Source organism: Stomoxys calcitrans, chromosome 2, assembly GCF_963082655.1.
Source record: "Stomoxys calcitrans chromosome 2, idStoCalc2.1, whole genome shotgun sequence".
NCBI lineage: Eukaryota > Metazoa > Arthropoda > Insecta > Diptera > Muscidae > Stomoxys > Stomoxys calcitrans.
This window is the reverse complement of record NC_081553.1, coordinates 84,288,959-84,306,285: the sequence shown is the minus strand read 5'-3', so window position 1 is coordinate 84,306,285 and position 17,327 is coordinate 84,288,959. Positions and strand designations below refer to the sequence as shown.

The window sequence follows — 17,327 nt, the reverse complement described above, 5'->3', positions numbered from 1 at the left end:
GACATTGCCGCCAAGAACCGAGAAGAGACAAATTCTCACTCATCAATGAGTGCTTTCCGATTCAAGTTTAAACACAATGATAAAGCTACCTTTTTTATAGTCGAGTCCGAACGGCGTATGCTGTGCGAAACCTCTTTGCACTAAGGGGGATAAACACCGCTTTGTCCGATGTTCTCGCCAGGATTCGAACGCGTTCAGCGTTATAGGCTACAATGGCACGAATTTGATATCCGCATTCAGGGCGAAGTGTCCCCACCCCAAAAAGATATGAGAGAGTAAAAGGAGGCGCAGCTGAGCTGGCCCGGTTCGGCTAGTATATATATATATATATATATATGTATATTAATATATATATATATATATATATATATATATATATATATATATATATATATATATATATATATATATATATATATATATATATATATATATATATATATTTCTGTGAAATTCACAATGTCAAGAGTCATACGAAAATCCTTCCTGCCAAATTTCGAGAGAATCGTTTAACAAATGACCATTTTATTGCAGTATATCTGCAAATCGGACGAACATATAAATGGGAGCTATATCCAAATCAGAACCGAAAATTTCCATAGGCTTCGTCTCTAGGCCGATAACATGCCGGTGCCAAATTTGGAGACGATTGGATGAAAATTGCGACCTGTAGTTTGTAAAAAAATTAAGATGGACAGACAGACAGACGGACATAGCTAAGTCGAATCAGAAAGTGATTCTGAGTCGATTGGTACACTTATCAATGGGTCTATCTCTCTTCTTTTTGGGTGTTCCCTTTGGGTGCTTATATACCCTCCACTATGGATCACATTTGTCAAGTTCTTTTCCCGGTATCTCTTTATATATTACATCCCTTGTATGTTAGAGACCATAGTAGAAGTTATTGTGCAAAATTTCAGCCATATCGACTTTGGCCCTATAGCGGCTCAAAAAGTTATTGGAAGTCATAACAAAGTACTTCATGCTAAATTTCAGTCAAATCGGAAGAGAATTGCACCCTCTAGAGGCTCCAGAAGTCAAGATCCAAGATCGGTTTATAAGTCCCAACTGACCTACACTAATAAAAAAGTATTTGTGCAAAATTTCAAGCGGCTAGCTTTACTCCTTCAAAAGTTAGAGGTCTTTCGACAGACACACGGACGGACATGGCTAGATCGACTTAAAATGTTATGATGATCAAGAATATATGTCTTAGACGCATATTTCGAGGTGTTACAAACAGAATGACGAAATCAGTATGCCCCCATCCTATGGTGGTGGGTATAAAAAATTAAATTAAAAGTTTAAGGCCGTGATTTTCATTCTCCAGTTACAAATTATCGTGTCGATATTCTTCCGGTTAAATGAATTTGGTTTTCTAAATATACACGCGTATTGCTTATCCCAACAATAAACCTTAACCGGCAGATGGATGCCGGTTTGCGACTTGTCATACATTCACCTAACATGGCAACACTGTCCTCTGCATAGAGACAAGGAATATTTAAAATTTATGTAAATTGCGGCTGTGTTTGAAAACCGCCAAAAAACCAAAGAGACAACAAAAACAACACTTACCATAGTCATCGTCATCAGACATTGCCATGGATTGTAATCGGTTTATTGTGTTTTCATTGACCTCCTTGGAACTGAGACGGGACGAAGACGTAGTTGTTGAGGTTACTTTTAAAATTCCATTTGATGTCATAACAGCACTGGTGCCTCCGCCACCACTTCGACCACCGGGACAGACGTTGTTCACATTGAATTGGCATAAATTGCTGTCGGCATAATTTCCTTGACAATCAGCCGCGGTACAGTGACCGCCATCGACACCGTTTCCATTGCTGTTTGGGCCCTCGAGGCAGGAGTTTTGTAAATTATTACCACAAAGGCTGCAATCGCCGCCATCATCAACAACATCACAGTTAACACCAGTACATCCACCTAGGCCGTCCAAACCACCTCCTCCACTTCCACTTCCACCACCACCACCACCACCTCCATCGTCTCCATTTGTTGCTGAATTATGGCTACGATGATGAAGGTGGCATCCATTTGATGTTGTTGTGGCGAGGCCGCCATTGCCATTATTGGAGGGTGTTATCATTTCGAAATTATCGATGTCCTCGAAAGGATCATCAATTTTGTGTTTCGCCGAAGCCCCATCATCGGAGTCAGCACTCAAGCGGCCATACGCCTTACGCGGTGGTCTTTTGACGTATTTGTCTGAAAAAATGGGAAAATAAGAAACCAAAATAATGCCATTAGATTGAGCCTGTAATTAATTAGAGGAAATAGAGAGTATGAGAGACAGAGAGTGAATAAGCCAGCACAACGGGCATTAATATGTTTTTGTAATTTTTCGTTTGCAGTGCTAATACCACAATCGAGTTATAATTGTGTTGCAGGAAGTTGAAGGACATGAATATTGTGGCATAATTAGAATGTTTATTTTGGGTTTTTTTTTCTTTGCTGCATAGCAATCAGAAATGTTGGTTAAAATTTAGTTATTTCCGAACATTTTAATTAGACTAAACGTGTGTTATAATTAATAATAATTGGTAATTGGACTAATACTTTATTGAAGTTTTGATAAAGCGTTAAGATTACCTTGAGCTTGAATTACAATAAATATTTTATTTAATTTGAATTACTTAATTTTTACTATTTTGGGATGGTTAGTGCGGGGACTAGGAGCCTGACCTTAATATGTCAATATGCTGCACAACACTCATGCATGATATGTGCATGTACATGTGCCCAAAAAGTAATTGCGGATTTTTTAAAAGAAAGTAAATGCATTTTTAATAAAACTTAGAATGAACTTTAATCAAATATATAAATGCCATTTTGTTCGATAACCTTTTGCCATCTTCCTAGCAAATTTAGTATTCCACGCTCATAAAACTTCTGGCCTTTATCTGCAAAAAACTGAACCAAGTGCGATTTTATAGCCTCATCATTGCCGAAAGTTTTACCATTTAAGGAGTTCCGCAAAGATCGAAATAAATGGTAGTCTGATGGTGCAAGGTCAGGGCTATATGCTGGATGCATCAAAAGTTCCCAGCCAAGCTCACTCAGTTTTTGGCGAGTGACCAAAGATGTGTGGGGTCTAGCGTTGTCCTGGTGGAATATGACACCTTTACGATTGACCAATTCTGGTCGCTTCTCCTTGATGGCTGTATTCAATTTGTCCAATTGTTGACAGTAAACATCCGAATTAATCGTTTGGTTCCTTGGAAGCAGCTCAAAATATACCACACCCTTCCAATCCCACCAAACAGACAGCATAACCTTCTTTTGGTGGATATCAGCCTTTGAAGTGGTTTGAGCTGGTTCACCATACCATGATCGTTTTCGACTAATGTTGTTCTAAACAATCCTTTTTTCATCTCCAGTTATGATTCGTTTTAAACACGGATCGAATTCATTGCGTTTAAGGTGCATATCACAAGCGTTGATTCGGTTTGTTAAATGAATTTCTTTCAATACATGTGGTACCCAAATATCAAGCTTTTTCACCAGTCCAAGACTTTTTATATGATAATGAACGGTTGATTTTGGTATATTTAACTTCTCTCCTATCTCACGCTCAGTTACATGACGATCCAATTCGATTAACGCTTTGATTTGGTCATCATCACCTTCATTTGGCCGACCTGAACGTGGCTCATCTTTAAGTGAAAAATCTCCAGAACGGAATTTGCGAAACCAATTTTGACACTGTCTTCCTTTTAAGGCTTTATCACCATACACATCTTGTAACTTTTTAGCAACCGGCTCCGCGTTTTTTCCTTTACGGAAATAATAATGTAAAATATGACGAAAATGCTCCTTTGTGGGCTCCATATTAAAATTGACGCCAAACAAACAAATGTAAACAAAATTTCGCGCACTTTTTTTCTAAAGCAAGCTAAAAGTAACAGCTGATTACTGACAGAAGAAAGAATGCAATTACAGAGTCACAAGCCGTTGAAAAAATTTGTCAACGTCGACTATATGAAAAATCCGCAATTACTTTTTGGGCAACCATATTTGAAGTCTGTGTCCTGGTTCTTGTTATAACGGTGTGTTGTCTCTGCATCCATTATATGCTGATAAGGTATAAAAGTGATCTGGTTGTAGGTTGAGTTAGGTTGTCTGGATAACTAAACTGGTGACTTTTATCGTGTGGTCCCTCAAGGCACAAACATAGTACACATCCAACACGCTGACATCAATTGTAGCCACAAACGAATTGAGAGGCTAGATATCACAGAATGTCGTATAGCCAGAACTACTCTGATCTGTAGTGGATGGTTAACTTCATGAGGTGCTGTGGCGGCGGAAGCCGTTTTTTAAACCTCGTGAATGTGGTGTATAACCGTCTGATGTTGAGCTGAAACTCTCGCTCTACGTCGTCTAGATCATATCTAACATCTATGGGCCATGGATGACAGCTGCGATAACAGACCATTTTATGCTTCTTAGACAGCATGTGATTAGGTATTTGCATCGGCAGGTTTTTTGAATATTTTTTTTGCACTATTGCTACTTCTAATGTAATCGAAAAGGTTTCTTTGTCTGCTCCTTAAGTGCTGATGGCAAGTAACTTGACGATCATGTATCTACTTCTCACTTTGTCATAAACTGCGTAGGATATGGAGACTGTCAAATGTGAGACCAAATGTTTTGGGATAGTTGGTGGTCGGAAATATTACGCTGACAACTCTCACATTCAGTTGACGGAGTTTTTCCACTGTCCATGTTAAGGAAAAAGTGAAGTTTTGTTGGAAGGTTAGGTTAGGTTAAGTTTCAAGGTTAAGTGGCAGTCTGCCATCCGACTCACTTAGATCTTTTCGTCCACTGTGGTACCACAGGAACAGAAGAAGGAAGATGCCTTCTAGATCCTACCGTTGCACCATACAGATCGCTTTTAATAGCCTAATACCTTGCGAATGTTCATATCCGCTAAATCAGACAGGTTTTTTTAAGAAATTAAAACCTAAAGTGGAACTCCTTCTGACTGCTAGTGCGGGACACACTCACAGAAGGTGTTCTATAGTTTCTTCTTCTTCGATGTCCTCACAGCTTCTGCAAAAATCGTTGCTGGCAACCTTCAGTCTGTCAGCATATTTTCCGATTAGACATTGGCCTGTCATGAGGGACACAATGGCTGAGACGTCTGCTCTAGCCAATTAAAGAAAAGCGGCAGACCTCTTCAAATTTAGATTAGGCCACATAGTTATGGAATGCTTACAGTCCCCTCTTTGTGACCATCTATCATTCGTTGTCTTTCGGGCCTGGTCCTGAAAACTGAGCTTACATGTCGCTAGAGGCATACCCACAGATTCCAGTATTTTTAGAATGTGTAGGGTAGTTCCTAGTCTCGCAAGCTCATCCGCTTTACATTTCCCTGGGATATCTCTGTGGCCCGGCACATAGAACAGGTGAATCGTTGAGAGATCTGCGACAGTCGAGGGCAGTTTTTGAATTCAGAAATACGTTCTCCAGGGATTTAATGGCTGCCTGGCTGTCTGAGAATATATTTAAGTCAATTGTCGTAATGACATTATATTTTAGCCATTTTACCACTTCATTAACTACAAGGATTTTCGCTTGATACTCGCTGCAGTGGTCGGGTAACCTTTTCGTTATGACCAGTTCTAGGTCTTAAGAGTACACCTCAAAGCCCACTTAGTCGTCTAGTTCTGAGCCATTCGTATAGAAGTCTATGTAACTTCTGTTACCAGGGATATCGTAGTTCCAATTGGTTCTATCAGGAATAGGGGTACAGTAGTTTTTATCAAAAAGCGGCTCAGGTAGGGTATAATCCACACTACCTGGAATATCGGATATTGTGTCAACGATAACGCTGTGTCCGTAGCCGCCACATGACCATATTAGCATATATAGCTGCTTTATAGACTGATCTGCCGATAAAGGGTCTAAAGCCCATAAAAGCTTTACTGTTTATCCGATTTCGCTGAAACTTTAAACAGTGAGTAGTTTTAGGACTCCCGACAACCCACCCAAATATGGTCCAGATCGTCCTATATTTAGATATAGCTGCTTTGTATACCGATCCACCGATTTAAGATCTTAGGCCCATAAAAGCCACATTTATTGTTCGATTATGCTGAAATTTGGTTAACTGAGTTGTGTTAGGCCACTCGACATTCTTCTCTAATTTGGCCCAAATAGGTCTAGATTTGAATATAGCTGACGTATAAATATAGATGCCATTTAGACCGATCTCTCGATTTAAGGTCTTGTGCCCATAAAAGGTGAATTTATTGTCAGATTTCACCCAAATTTGGGACAGTGAGTTAAGTTAAGCTCCTTGCCATCTTCCTCGAATATGGCACAGATAGGTCCAGATTTGGATGTAGCTGCCATATAGACCGATCTCTCGATTTAAGGTCTTGGGCCCATAAAAGACGAAGTCCGATCTCGCCGAAATTTAGGTCACTCTGTTGTTTTAGGCCCTTCGATATTCTTCTTCAATTTGGCCCGGATCGGATCAGATTTGGATATAACTGCCATTTAGAGCGATCTCTCGATTTAAGGACTTGGGCCCATAAAAGGTGCATTTATTGTCCGATGTCGCCGAAATTTGGGATAGTGAGATGTGTTTGGGCCTTTGATATCCTTCTTCAATTTGGCCCATATCGGTTCAGTTTGGATATAGGTGCCATTTAGACCGATCTCTCGATTTAAGGTCTTGGGTCCATAAAAGGTGCATTTATTGTCCGATTTGCCGAAATTTGGACAGTGAAATGTGTAAGGCACTTCAACATTCTTCTTCAATTTGGCCGTGATAGGTCAAGATTTGAATATAGCTGCCATATAGACCGATCTCTCGATTTAAGGTCTTGGGCCCATAAAAGACGCATTTATAGTCCGATCTCGCCGAAATTTAGGTCACTCTGTTGTTTTAGGCCCTTCGATATTCTTCTTCAATTTGGCCCGGATCGGATCAGATTTGGATATAGCTGCCATTTAGAGCGATCTCTCGATTTAAGGTCTTGGGCCCATAAAAGGTGCATTTATTGTCCGATGTCGCCGAAATTTGGGACAGTGAGATGCGTTAGGGCCTTTGATATCCTTCTTCAATTTGGCCCATATCGGTTCAGTTTGGATATAGGTGCCATTTAGACCGATCTCTCGATTTAAGGTCTTGGGTCCATAAACGGTGCATTTATTGTCCGATTTGCCGAAATTTGGGACAGTGAAATGTGTAAGGCACTTCAACATTCTTCTTCAATTTGGCCGTGATAGGTCAAGATTTGAATATAGCTGCCATATAGACCGATCTCTCGATTTAAGGTCTTGGGCCCATAAAAGACGCATTTATAGTCCGATCTCGCCGAAATTTAGGTCACTCTGTTGTTTTAGGCCCTTCGATATTCTTCTTCAATTTGGCCCAGATCGGTTTAGTTTGGATATAGCTGCCATATAGACCAATTTTTCGATTCAAATCTTGGCCCCATATAAGACGCATTTATTATTCGATTTTGCTGAAATTTTACACAGAGACTCATGTTAGGCTTCGGTCTATATTTGGATATAGCTGCCAAAGGGACTAATAATTTGTTCAACAAATTTGAACAGTGACTTGTATTGATTAGACCACTCAATGTCTGTGACGAATTTGGTCTAAATCGGACCATATTTCGATAAAGCTGCTATGGGTGCATAAGTTATGCATTTTTCACGGGATTATGACGAAAGGTGTTTTACATATATACCCGAGGTGGTGGGTATCCAAAATTCGGCCCGGCCAAACTTAATGCCTTCTTACTTGTTTTTTGTTTAACCACAGTAGGGCGATAGTGTTGATGGGAGACAGTGCAGTACTTTATAGCTTAATTTGAACACCGTCGGAATATGGGTTGAGTGGCACCATTCCATCGTTCTCCGATGGTGTGTGTTCCTCTGACTTCCGCCTTCTTATTCCTAACGTAAGGATGTTCGTTGGAAATACAAAACTTTCTCAGAACTCACACCCGTTAGTCATTGATTGGCCAGCAGACAACCCAATGCACTACAAAGTTCATTCCTTTTTTGTCCCGTACTATTCATATGTGGAATCGACTTTCAGCTAATGTCTTTCCCACCAACTACAGAAATTTAAGATGAATGACAACAAATACTACCAACTCTTTCCCCCCCTTCTATTCTTAAATTTCCATCCCCCGACACAATGCATCTAAGCTAGGAAATTTCTTTGAGTGCATGGGACTTTATTTGCGCTTGACAAAAATAATTTCTAATCGCCTTTGTTTCTCATTTTAATCTTAGGGATTTTTTATACACTATTGTGATAAACCAACATTGAAATTGTTCTACGTTTCTATAGAAATTTGTTCTTGGAAAAATATTTATTTAAAATTATTTCCACTTACAATTTGCTTACTTCCCATTCGATTCGTTAAAATAAATCTAGGATAATATTGTTGACATCAAACTTCATAAATCAAACTCTGTCTTAGCTTAAGACCGTGATTTCTAAATTCTCCAATAAAATCTTCCACAAAACAGTTTAAGAATTTCATTGTTATTGGGGAGAGCGAGTTGGTTGCTGTTTGTCTTGTCCTCGTTGACAGGAATAATCTCCCAATGCGCGTGTCTCTTATGACATGAATAGAATTACTTTCGATTCGACCATAAATTACCTGAACGAACTTTGCCAACAACAACACCAACAACTCAAGCTGGCAACGAACGAAGCTCCAAGGAATTGAATTAAAACTTTAAATTATCCTCAGAGGGGAATTTTGCGGGAATAAAGCATTGAACTGAACATCATTTGGTGTGTGTGTGTGTGTGTGTAAAGAAATGAAGAGGAGATTCTTTACCGCCAAGCTTTTGCCCCCCTTGCTACTAAAAATTCACCTCCCTCTTTCACATAATGCATTGCCACGATTCAATGGAAAGTTTATGGCATACCTCTGTGCGCTGAGAGTTCAAATATCCTTTGCTATCCTTTTAGCCATCCTTGCTATTGATAAAGCAAAATTCCTAATTGGAAAATCGTGCTATAAGAAAATCTTAATGCTGCTATTCTCTTTTTTGTTCTTGCTTCAACCGCTGACATTTTCATGAATTCGCGTGTGTGCGCATTTTCTTTTTTTTTTTTTTTGCTTCCAAGTAAATTGGCAAATAATAGATACGTAAAGATAAAACCTCCAAAATATCTATAACGGGAGCCCCGGCAGGGGGAATTACATGGTGGCCGTGCTATTTCGGCATGGGTGTGCGTATTTTGGGCGTGATAGTGATTTTGTAACGCGCTGTGCCATTTATGACCGCCAAAGTGAATGGCTCGGTGTATTCCCCAAAGTGACATGAAAGCGGTGAGAAAGCCGTTTGCCGTATAACAGCTTATAAAAGCTGATCCAATCGCTTTTATGCCATTCACACCAATTTCCGCATTCACACCAATGTTTGCGCAAACGAGCAGAGTGTATAATCCTGTTATTGATTTTGCCAAATGTTGATGTTGGCATTAGCAGGTGACTACCACATAATAGAGTTGTTAGCGAAATGAAATAATGAAACGTTTTCGAATATGAAATAAACCTGATAAGACTTTTTAATTAAAGGAGCAAACAAAAAATTAAACAATTTAAGACCATAGAGAAAAGTGGATAAACTTAAATTAAGGTGAGAAATTTTTCGTAAAAATTGAATTTTCATAGGAAACTAGCTGGACCGGTTTTATCTTTTTAGGGTGGGGACATTTCGCCCTGAATATAAATATCGAATTCGTGCTATTGTATCATATGGCTGCCTATGGCGGGTTTTGTATGGCCCCCGAGGCACCAGACTACAACAATAGAAGCCGTGTTTTGTTTTTTGGTGACAGTAGGTTACGTTAAGTTAGGTTGAAAAGAGGGTGCAGATATTAATCTGTCCCATGCCACTATAGACATAAACCTAAACCAGTAATCAGCTTGTTGTGCGCTCTAAAAACTTAAAAGTCACCTCGAAGAAAAAAAATTTTATTTTTAGGAAATGCCCCAACGTCTCACCATCTTCCCCACATGCCCTACACATGCTATCACATGCCGCACCGATTTTGCATAAGTGAGCTCGTAGTCTTATGTGTCCCGTTATAACACCAAAAGACTTCCTTCTTGCTTCCTTTCAGTAAAAGCCTCGTCCTCTCACGATCCGGATCACCCCATAAGATTTTCGCTCTTCTACCGTTTCGCTGTTTCACAGTGTCGCCCACGCGCTTAAACCGGACTGCGTCGACCCGAAAGGCATTGGGTTAACCAAGTTTATCGACGGCAGTCCTCTGTCCTTCACTGCCAAATGGTCTGCCTTTCATTCCCCTTTGCTCCGTTATGGCCCGACACCTAAACGATGCGGATTGGGCCTTCTTCAGAGAAGGCTTTAACCTCCTTCTTACACTAATTGGTGACTGTAAGAGTACAAAAAAATTTCGAACGAATTGTGTGACCAATCTCCGAGATCTGGTGTATTTAAAAATGAGGGGAAATGAGAAGTGCTTTTTAGGGGAGCGATGGCAGATCAGACATTTCGACTCAAATATGGATCTCAAATTCGTACAACACTCCCAAATCCCTTTAATTTGAGCCCCATATTGCCATGGTCGATAAATATGAACCGTTGGGTGTGTGTTTTAGGGCTGGATCGGCCACCCGGCCCCTGAAAATAGATATCAAATTAGTTCTTAACCCCCAAATAACGTTGATTTGAGTTCCAATTTGCCATAGTGGGATATGAAGTTCAGTTAAGGGGGTGACGCCCTAAAGCACCTCCAAAACTGAACTTCATATTTTCTACTCTTAAATACCTTTCGTTTGAGTCCCATATTGTCATAGTGGGTCAATTAAACTATTTGACATATTTTTAGGAGGAAAAAAGCGCCACCTGGACTCGTATGCAAATTTTAATGTCATATTCGTAATCTACTCCCAAATACCTTTCATTTGAGTCTCGTATAGCCATGGTCGGCTAATATGCCCATTTGGGGGTACTTGGGGGTGGGGAAACCTTCTATTACTTGGACCTAATTTTTAATACCATATTTGTAATCTAATGCCGCATACTTTTCATTTGAGTCCCATATTGATAGGAACGTCGAATATATCTGTTTAGAGGAGTTTGGGGTTGGGAGGCCCGCTGGGTGCTGGACCAAAATTTTAATCGCTATTCGTTTTCTAGACTCCAATACCTTTGATTTGATATCCATAATGTGCCCATCGGTGCACTATTGGTTTTGGGTGGCGGTTTTGGGTAAGGAGGAGGGACCGCCCCCATCCGATATCTAATAATTATATAGCCTACGTTTCCATCCAGACAAACTTACACAATCTGTGAAAATTTTAAGAAAATCGGTTCAGCCATTATTGATTCTAAGGAACAAACAAAAAAACCAAGCCCCATATAGTCATGATGGGTCATATGCCCATTTAAGGCATTTTTGGGAGATGGGGTGACCCCCTATACTTCGAACCGGTTTTGTATGCCATATTCGTAATCTACTCCTGAATACCTTTCATTTAAGGCCCATATTGACATGAACGTCCAATATGTCTGTTTGGGGGAATTTTGGAGTTGTGGCGGCCCGATGGGTACTTAGATCCAAATTTTAATATCATATTCGTATTCTGTTTTCTAATACCTTTCATTTGATATCCATATTGTCCCGATCGGTCCATTTGGATTTTGGGTGTTGTTTTTGGGTAACGGAGACAGTCCGCTCCCTTCCGAAATCAACAAATTATACAGCCTATTTCTTCTTCCTGACCATATTCGCTATCTACTCCCGAATACCTTTCATTTGAGTCCCATATTGTCATGATCGTCCAAAACATATCTTTTAAGGAGTTTTGGGGTTGGGGCGACCCCCCAGGTACTTGGACCCAACTTTTAATATGAAATTTGTACTCTACTCCGAAATACCTTTCATTTGAGTTCCATATTGTCCCGATCGGTCCACTTTTATTTTTGGGTAGTAATTTTGGGGTTAGGGGGAGGGTCCGCCCCCCTTCCGATATCAAAAAATTATATGGCCTATATTTCCTTCCAGACCAACCTACACAATCTGTGAAAATTTCAAGGTAGGTAAATTTCTAAGACCCCATAAAGTATATATATTCTTGATCATCATGATATTTTAAGTCGATCTTGCCATGTCCGTCCGTCTGTCTGGCGAAAACACTCTAGGTTTCGAAGGAGTCAAGCTAGCCTTTTAATTCTAATAAGTGTAGGTCGGTTTGGATTGTAAATGGGCCACATCGGTCCATATTTAGATATTGCTGCCATATAAACCGATCCTGGATCTTGACTTCTTGAGCCACAAGAGGGCGCAATTCTTATCCAATTTGGCTGAAATTTTGCAGGAGATGTTTTGTTATGAATTCCAGAAACTGTGCCAATTGTGATTCAAATCGGTTCATAAACTTATATAGATGTCATATAAACCGCTCTAAGGGTCTGGTCTTGACTTCTTGAGTCTCTAGAGGGCGCAATTCCTATCCAATTTGGCTTAAATTTTGCATGACGTATTTCGTTATAACTTTCAACAGCTGTACTAAGTATGGCTTAAATCGGTCGATAATCTGATATAGCTGTCCCATAAACCGATCTGCGGTCTTGACTTCTTGAGCCTCTAGAGGGAGCAATTCCTATCCGATTTGGCTTAAATTTTGCATGACGTGTTTCGTTATAACTTTCAACAACTGTTCTAAATATAGTTTAAATCGGTCGACAACCTGATACAGCTCCCCTATAAACCGATCTCCCTATTTTCCTTCTTGAGCCCCTGAAAGACGCAATTTTTATTCGATTTGGCTGAAATTTTACACAAAGACCTCTAATGTGATCTACAACATTCAATTCAATTAGCATAGCAATTTTTTTCTTTTATCCTATGTTGGCCTTAAAAGAGATACCGGGAAAGAACTCGACAAATGGGATCCATGGCAGAGGGTATATAAAATTCGACCTGGCCGAACTTAAAGCGCTTTTACTTGTCGTTTCTCTTTTGCCATTATTTCTTATCTGATTTTGTGTCAATCTGATTTTGCCTCAGTGGTATTTTATATGTCTTTGACATAGTTCAGGAAATGAAAAGCGAGCATGTGTTTTGATGGTAACACGCAAAAAAATCCAATCAGACAACATACATCTATAAGATAGCTATTGGCAGTTTAAGGAAGTGAAGACTCTTTTGTGCTTTTTTTAGTTGTTAGATTTTTGCTTCGCAAAGCATACATATGATATATGACATTCCTTCATTTGTTGGCAACAGACCAGATGTGCACGAAATTGTATCTCTTTCGGGTATGAAATTGTAGACAGTAAATTGAATAAATTTTTTAAAATAGAAAATACAAGATTGTCGGTGTCTCTTTATACCAACCATCATAAGAAAGAGGTATACTAGTCTACTCATTATGTATGTAACATATTAGGTTGCGATACTAAAACGAACGTATTGATGTTCTACGTCGATTACCCCATGTCCGTCCGCCTCTTAATCTTTCCAAATCACTATAGTATACGAATGATTAAAACAACTCGCTTGAAATTTTGCACAGATGCATAGATCTTATTGATGTAGTTGGCTGGGAATTGCAAATGGGCCATATTGGTTCAGATTTGGATATAGCTCCCATATAATTCGAACTTTTGATTTAACTTATGATTAGCTGAAATTAGATGCTTGAAGAAATCTCTAACTTTCACGCAGATATCACTCAGATAGGGCAATAAACATATATAAGCCCTCATTAATCTGATCTCTCGTTATGATTTCTTGAGTTGTAATAGTTTGGTCATAAGACGTTTTAGACATACGATCGTTGCAAAGAGAGAAAATCGATTCGAAGTACTCTGGGATGACCAGGTCATCCCTCTCGCAATGGAGACTTCAGACAGTGTCTTGCGAAGGGAGACAAAGTAGGAACAACAAGTAAAAGCGTGCTAAGTTCGGCCGGGCCGAATCTTATATACCCTCCACCATGGATCGCATTTGTCGAGTTCTTTTCCTGGCATCTCTTCTTAGGCAAAAAAGGATATAAGAAAAGAGTTGCTCTGCTATTAAAACGATATCAAGATATGGTCCGGTTCGGACCACAATTAAATTATATGTTGGAGACCTCTGTAAAATTTCAGCCAATTCGTATAAGAATTGCGCCCATAGGGGCTCACGAAGTAAAATAGAGAGAATTTATATGGGATCTGTATCGGGCTAGAGACCGAATCAGACCATAATAAACACGTTTGTTGATGGTCATGAGAGGATCCGTCGTACAAAATTTCAGGCATATCGGATAATAATTGCGACCTCTAGGGGTCAAGAAGTCAAGATCCCAGATCGGTTTATATGGCAGCTATATCAGGTTATGAACCGATTTGAACCTTATTTGACACAGTTGTTGAAAGTAAAAATAAAATACGTCATGCAATATTGCAGCCAAATCGGATAGGAATTGCGCCCTCTAGAAGCTCAAGAAATCAAATCCCCAGATCTGTTTATATGACAGCTATATCAGGTTATGAACCGATTTCAACCATACTTGTCACAGTTGTTGGATATCATAACGAAATACTTCGTGCAAAAACTCATTCAAATCGGATAAGAATTGTGCCCTCTAGAGGCTCAAGAAGTCAAGACCCAAGATCGGTTTATATGGCAGCTATATCAGGTTATGGACCGATTTAAACCATACTTGGCACAGTTGTTGGGTATCATAACAAAACACGTCGTGCGAAATTCCATTCCAATCGGATAAGAATTGCGCCCTCTAGAGGCTCAAGAAGTCAAGACCCAAGATCGGTTTATATGGCAGCTATATCAGGTTATGTACCGATTTGAACCATACTTCGCACAGTTGTTGGACATCATAACAAAACACGTCGTGCAAAATTTAATTGTGATCGGATAAGAATTGCGCACGCTAGAGGCTCAAGAAGTCAAGACCCAAGATCGGTTTATATGGCAGCTATATCAGGTTATGGACCGATTTGAACCATACTTGGCACAGTTGTTGGATATCATAGCAAAACACGTCGTGCAAAATTTCATTCCAATCGGATAAGAATTGCGCACTCTAGAGGCTCAAGAAGTCAAGACCCAAGATCGGTTTATATGGCAGCTATATCAAAACATGGACCGATATGGCCCATTTACAATACCAACCGACCTACACTAATAAGAAGTATTTGTGCAAAATTGCAAGCGGCTAGCTTTACTCCTTCGGAAGTTAGCGTGCTTTCGACAGACAGACGGACGGACGGACAGACGGACGGACATGGCTAGATCGACATAAAATGTCACGACGATCAAGAATATATATACTTTATGGGGTCTCAGACGAATATTTCGAGTAGTTACAAACAGAATGACGAAATTAGTATACCCCCCATCTTATGGTGGAGGGTATATAAACGAATGAGGCGCGCACGGCCCCTGAGTCTTTATGGAGGACTGTGATTTCCAAAAGGTTGCCTCAGCAATCACTGAAGGGGAAGATGTGTTGCTGAAGTAAGGAGCCGACTTCTTACGCCAAAGTGGCAAGGAACCATAACAGAGATGAGATGACTTAGGCAGTCGGCGATATCGGCAGCACATCCGGTAGGATTCCGCCAGTTCATCGGTTCCAAGTAAAGCATCTGATAAACGAAAGGGTTTTTGATCATGTGTTGTACTCTGAAGAGAGTCTACTCATAAAAATAATGAGCTGCGAGTATAGATGGAACTTCTTAACGCGACGGTCTTCATTATGGATGATGGTGGCGAATACACAGCGGAACGCTTGATGGAAGTATTAAACAACTAAAACCAAAGTTGTCTGTGGAGAAATGGGAGGTCTTCCACAGGGAGGAGAAGGAGGAAGAAACTCTCCTTGTGGTGGGCATTGATCAAGTCTACGTGGCAAGTTTGGCTAAGACTAATGACGTGGGGTACTATGGGCCCAAGGCCGTCTTTTCCAAGTTTGGGAAAACTAGGATAGGCATTTATCCTCATATTGAGCCATCAGTCGGTGCAGTGGCAGGATACTCAATACCGCCTAACGAACAGGGGGCTGACGACAAGACAATCACCGTCTGTCTCAATATTGGGAAGATTAGGATAAGCAAAGATTCGAATACTAAAACATCAGTCAGTGCAGGGTCGAGAGACCCAACACAGCCTAAGCAACAGGGACCCGATGACGGGACCCATCACCAACTTCAAGGTCCGGAAGACTAGGTTAGCTAAAGATCCTAATATTGAAACTTCAGGCAGCGCAGCGACAAGAATCTCATTGTTGCCTACAGCATGAGGATTGGAAATCTCAGATAGGCAAAAATTGCCCATGAACATTCCACTAAGGAACAGGGCCAAACTTCTCACATATCAATGAGTGCAGTCCGATTCAAGTTTAAGCTCAATGATAAGGGGCCTCCTTTTTATAGCCGAGTCCGAACGGTGTGCCGCTGTGCGTCACCTCTTTTGGAGAGAAATTTTACATGGCATATTATCTCACAAATGTTGCCAGCATTAGGATGGGAAAATAACCGCTGAAAATTTTTTCTGATGGTCTCGCCAGGATTCGAATCCAGGCGTTCAGCGTCATAGGTGACATGCTAAGCTCTGCGCTACGGTGGCCTCCGTAGTGCATGCAAAGATCCCAATATTGAAACATCAGGGGGTACAGGGACGGTAAACTCAATACAGCTTAATGAACAGGGACCCGATGATGGAATCACATCGCTTTGGTGGAGAAAATCAACAAGGGCATGATTCATATTTTAGGAAAGGAAAACAGACTGGAAATGAGGTATTAATTGGGTGCGATGCGAACTCTCACTACATTTCGTGGGGTAGTACCAACATTAGGTTTGGTTAGGTTAGGTTGAAAAGAGGGTGCAGAGATTAATCCGCCCATGCCACTATGGACATACACCTAAGCCAGTAATTGGCTTGTTGTGCGCTCTAAAAACTATAAAGTAACCTCTAAAAAGAAATTTTTCGTTTGGAATTCCGTGCTACTTACAAAATCCTTAATTGTTTTCAATACCACTCCCCTATGTTGGTTTATGTGTGGTATTGTATCTTCACCTAAGAGCTGGTATCTGTTAGATGCGAAAGCCGAGCAATGACAAAGGAAATGCTCCAAAGTCTCATCATCTTCCCCGCATGCCCCACACATGCTATCACTTGCTACACCGATTTTACATAAGTGAGCTCATAGTCCTATGTATCCCGTTATAATACCAATAGCTATACTGACCTCCTTCTTGCATCCTTTCAGTAATAGCCTCGTCTTCTCAAGATCTGTATCTCCCCATAGGAGTTTCGCCGTCCTACCGACCGT

General features: G+C 40.3%; 1 protein-coding gene across 5 annotated transcripts in view; it reads right to left on the bottom strand.

The window, feature by feature from the left end:
- Positions 1-17,327, bottom strand: part of LOC106094377 (dermokine) — a 105,841-nt gene that overhangs the window by 4,067 nt on the left and 84,447 nt on the right. For all 5 annotated transcript variants that reach the window (XM_059361524.1, XM_059361523.1, XM_059361521.1 and 2 more), the window contains one exon: positions 1,579-2,229. In XM_059361524.1, the coding sequence (XP_059217507.1) occupies positions 1,579-2,229 (651 nt within the window). The remainder of the gene's footprint in view (positions 1-1,578; positions 2,230-17,327) is intronic.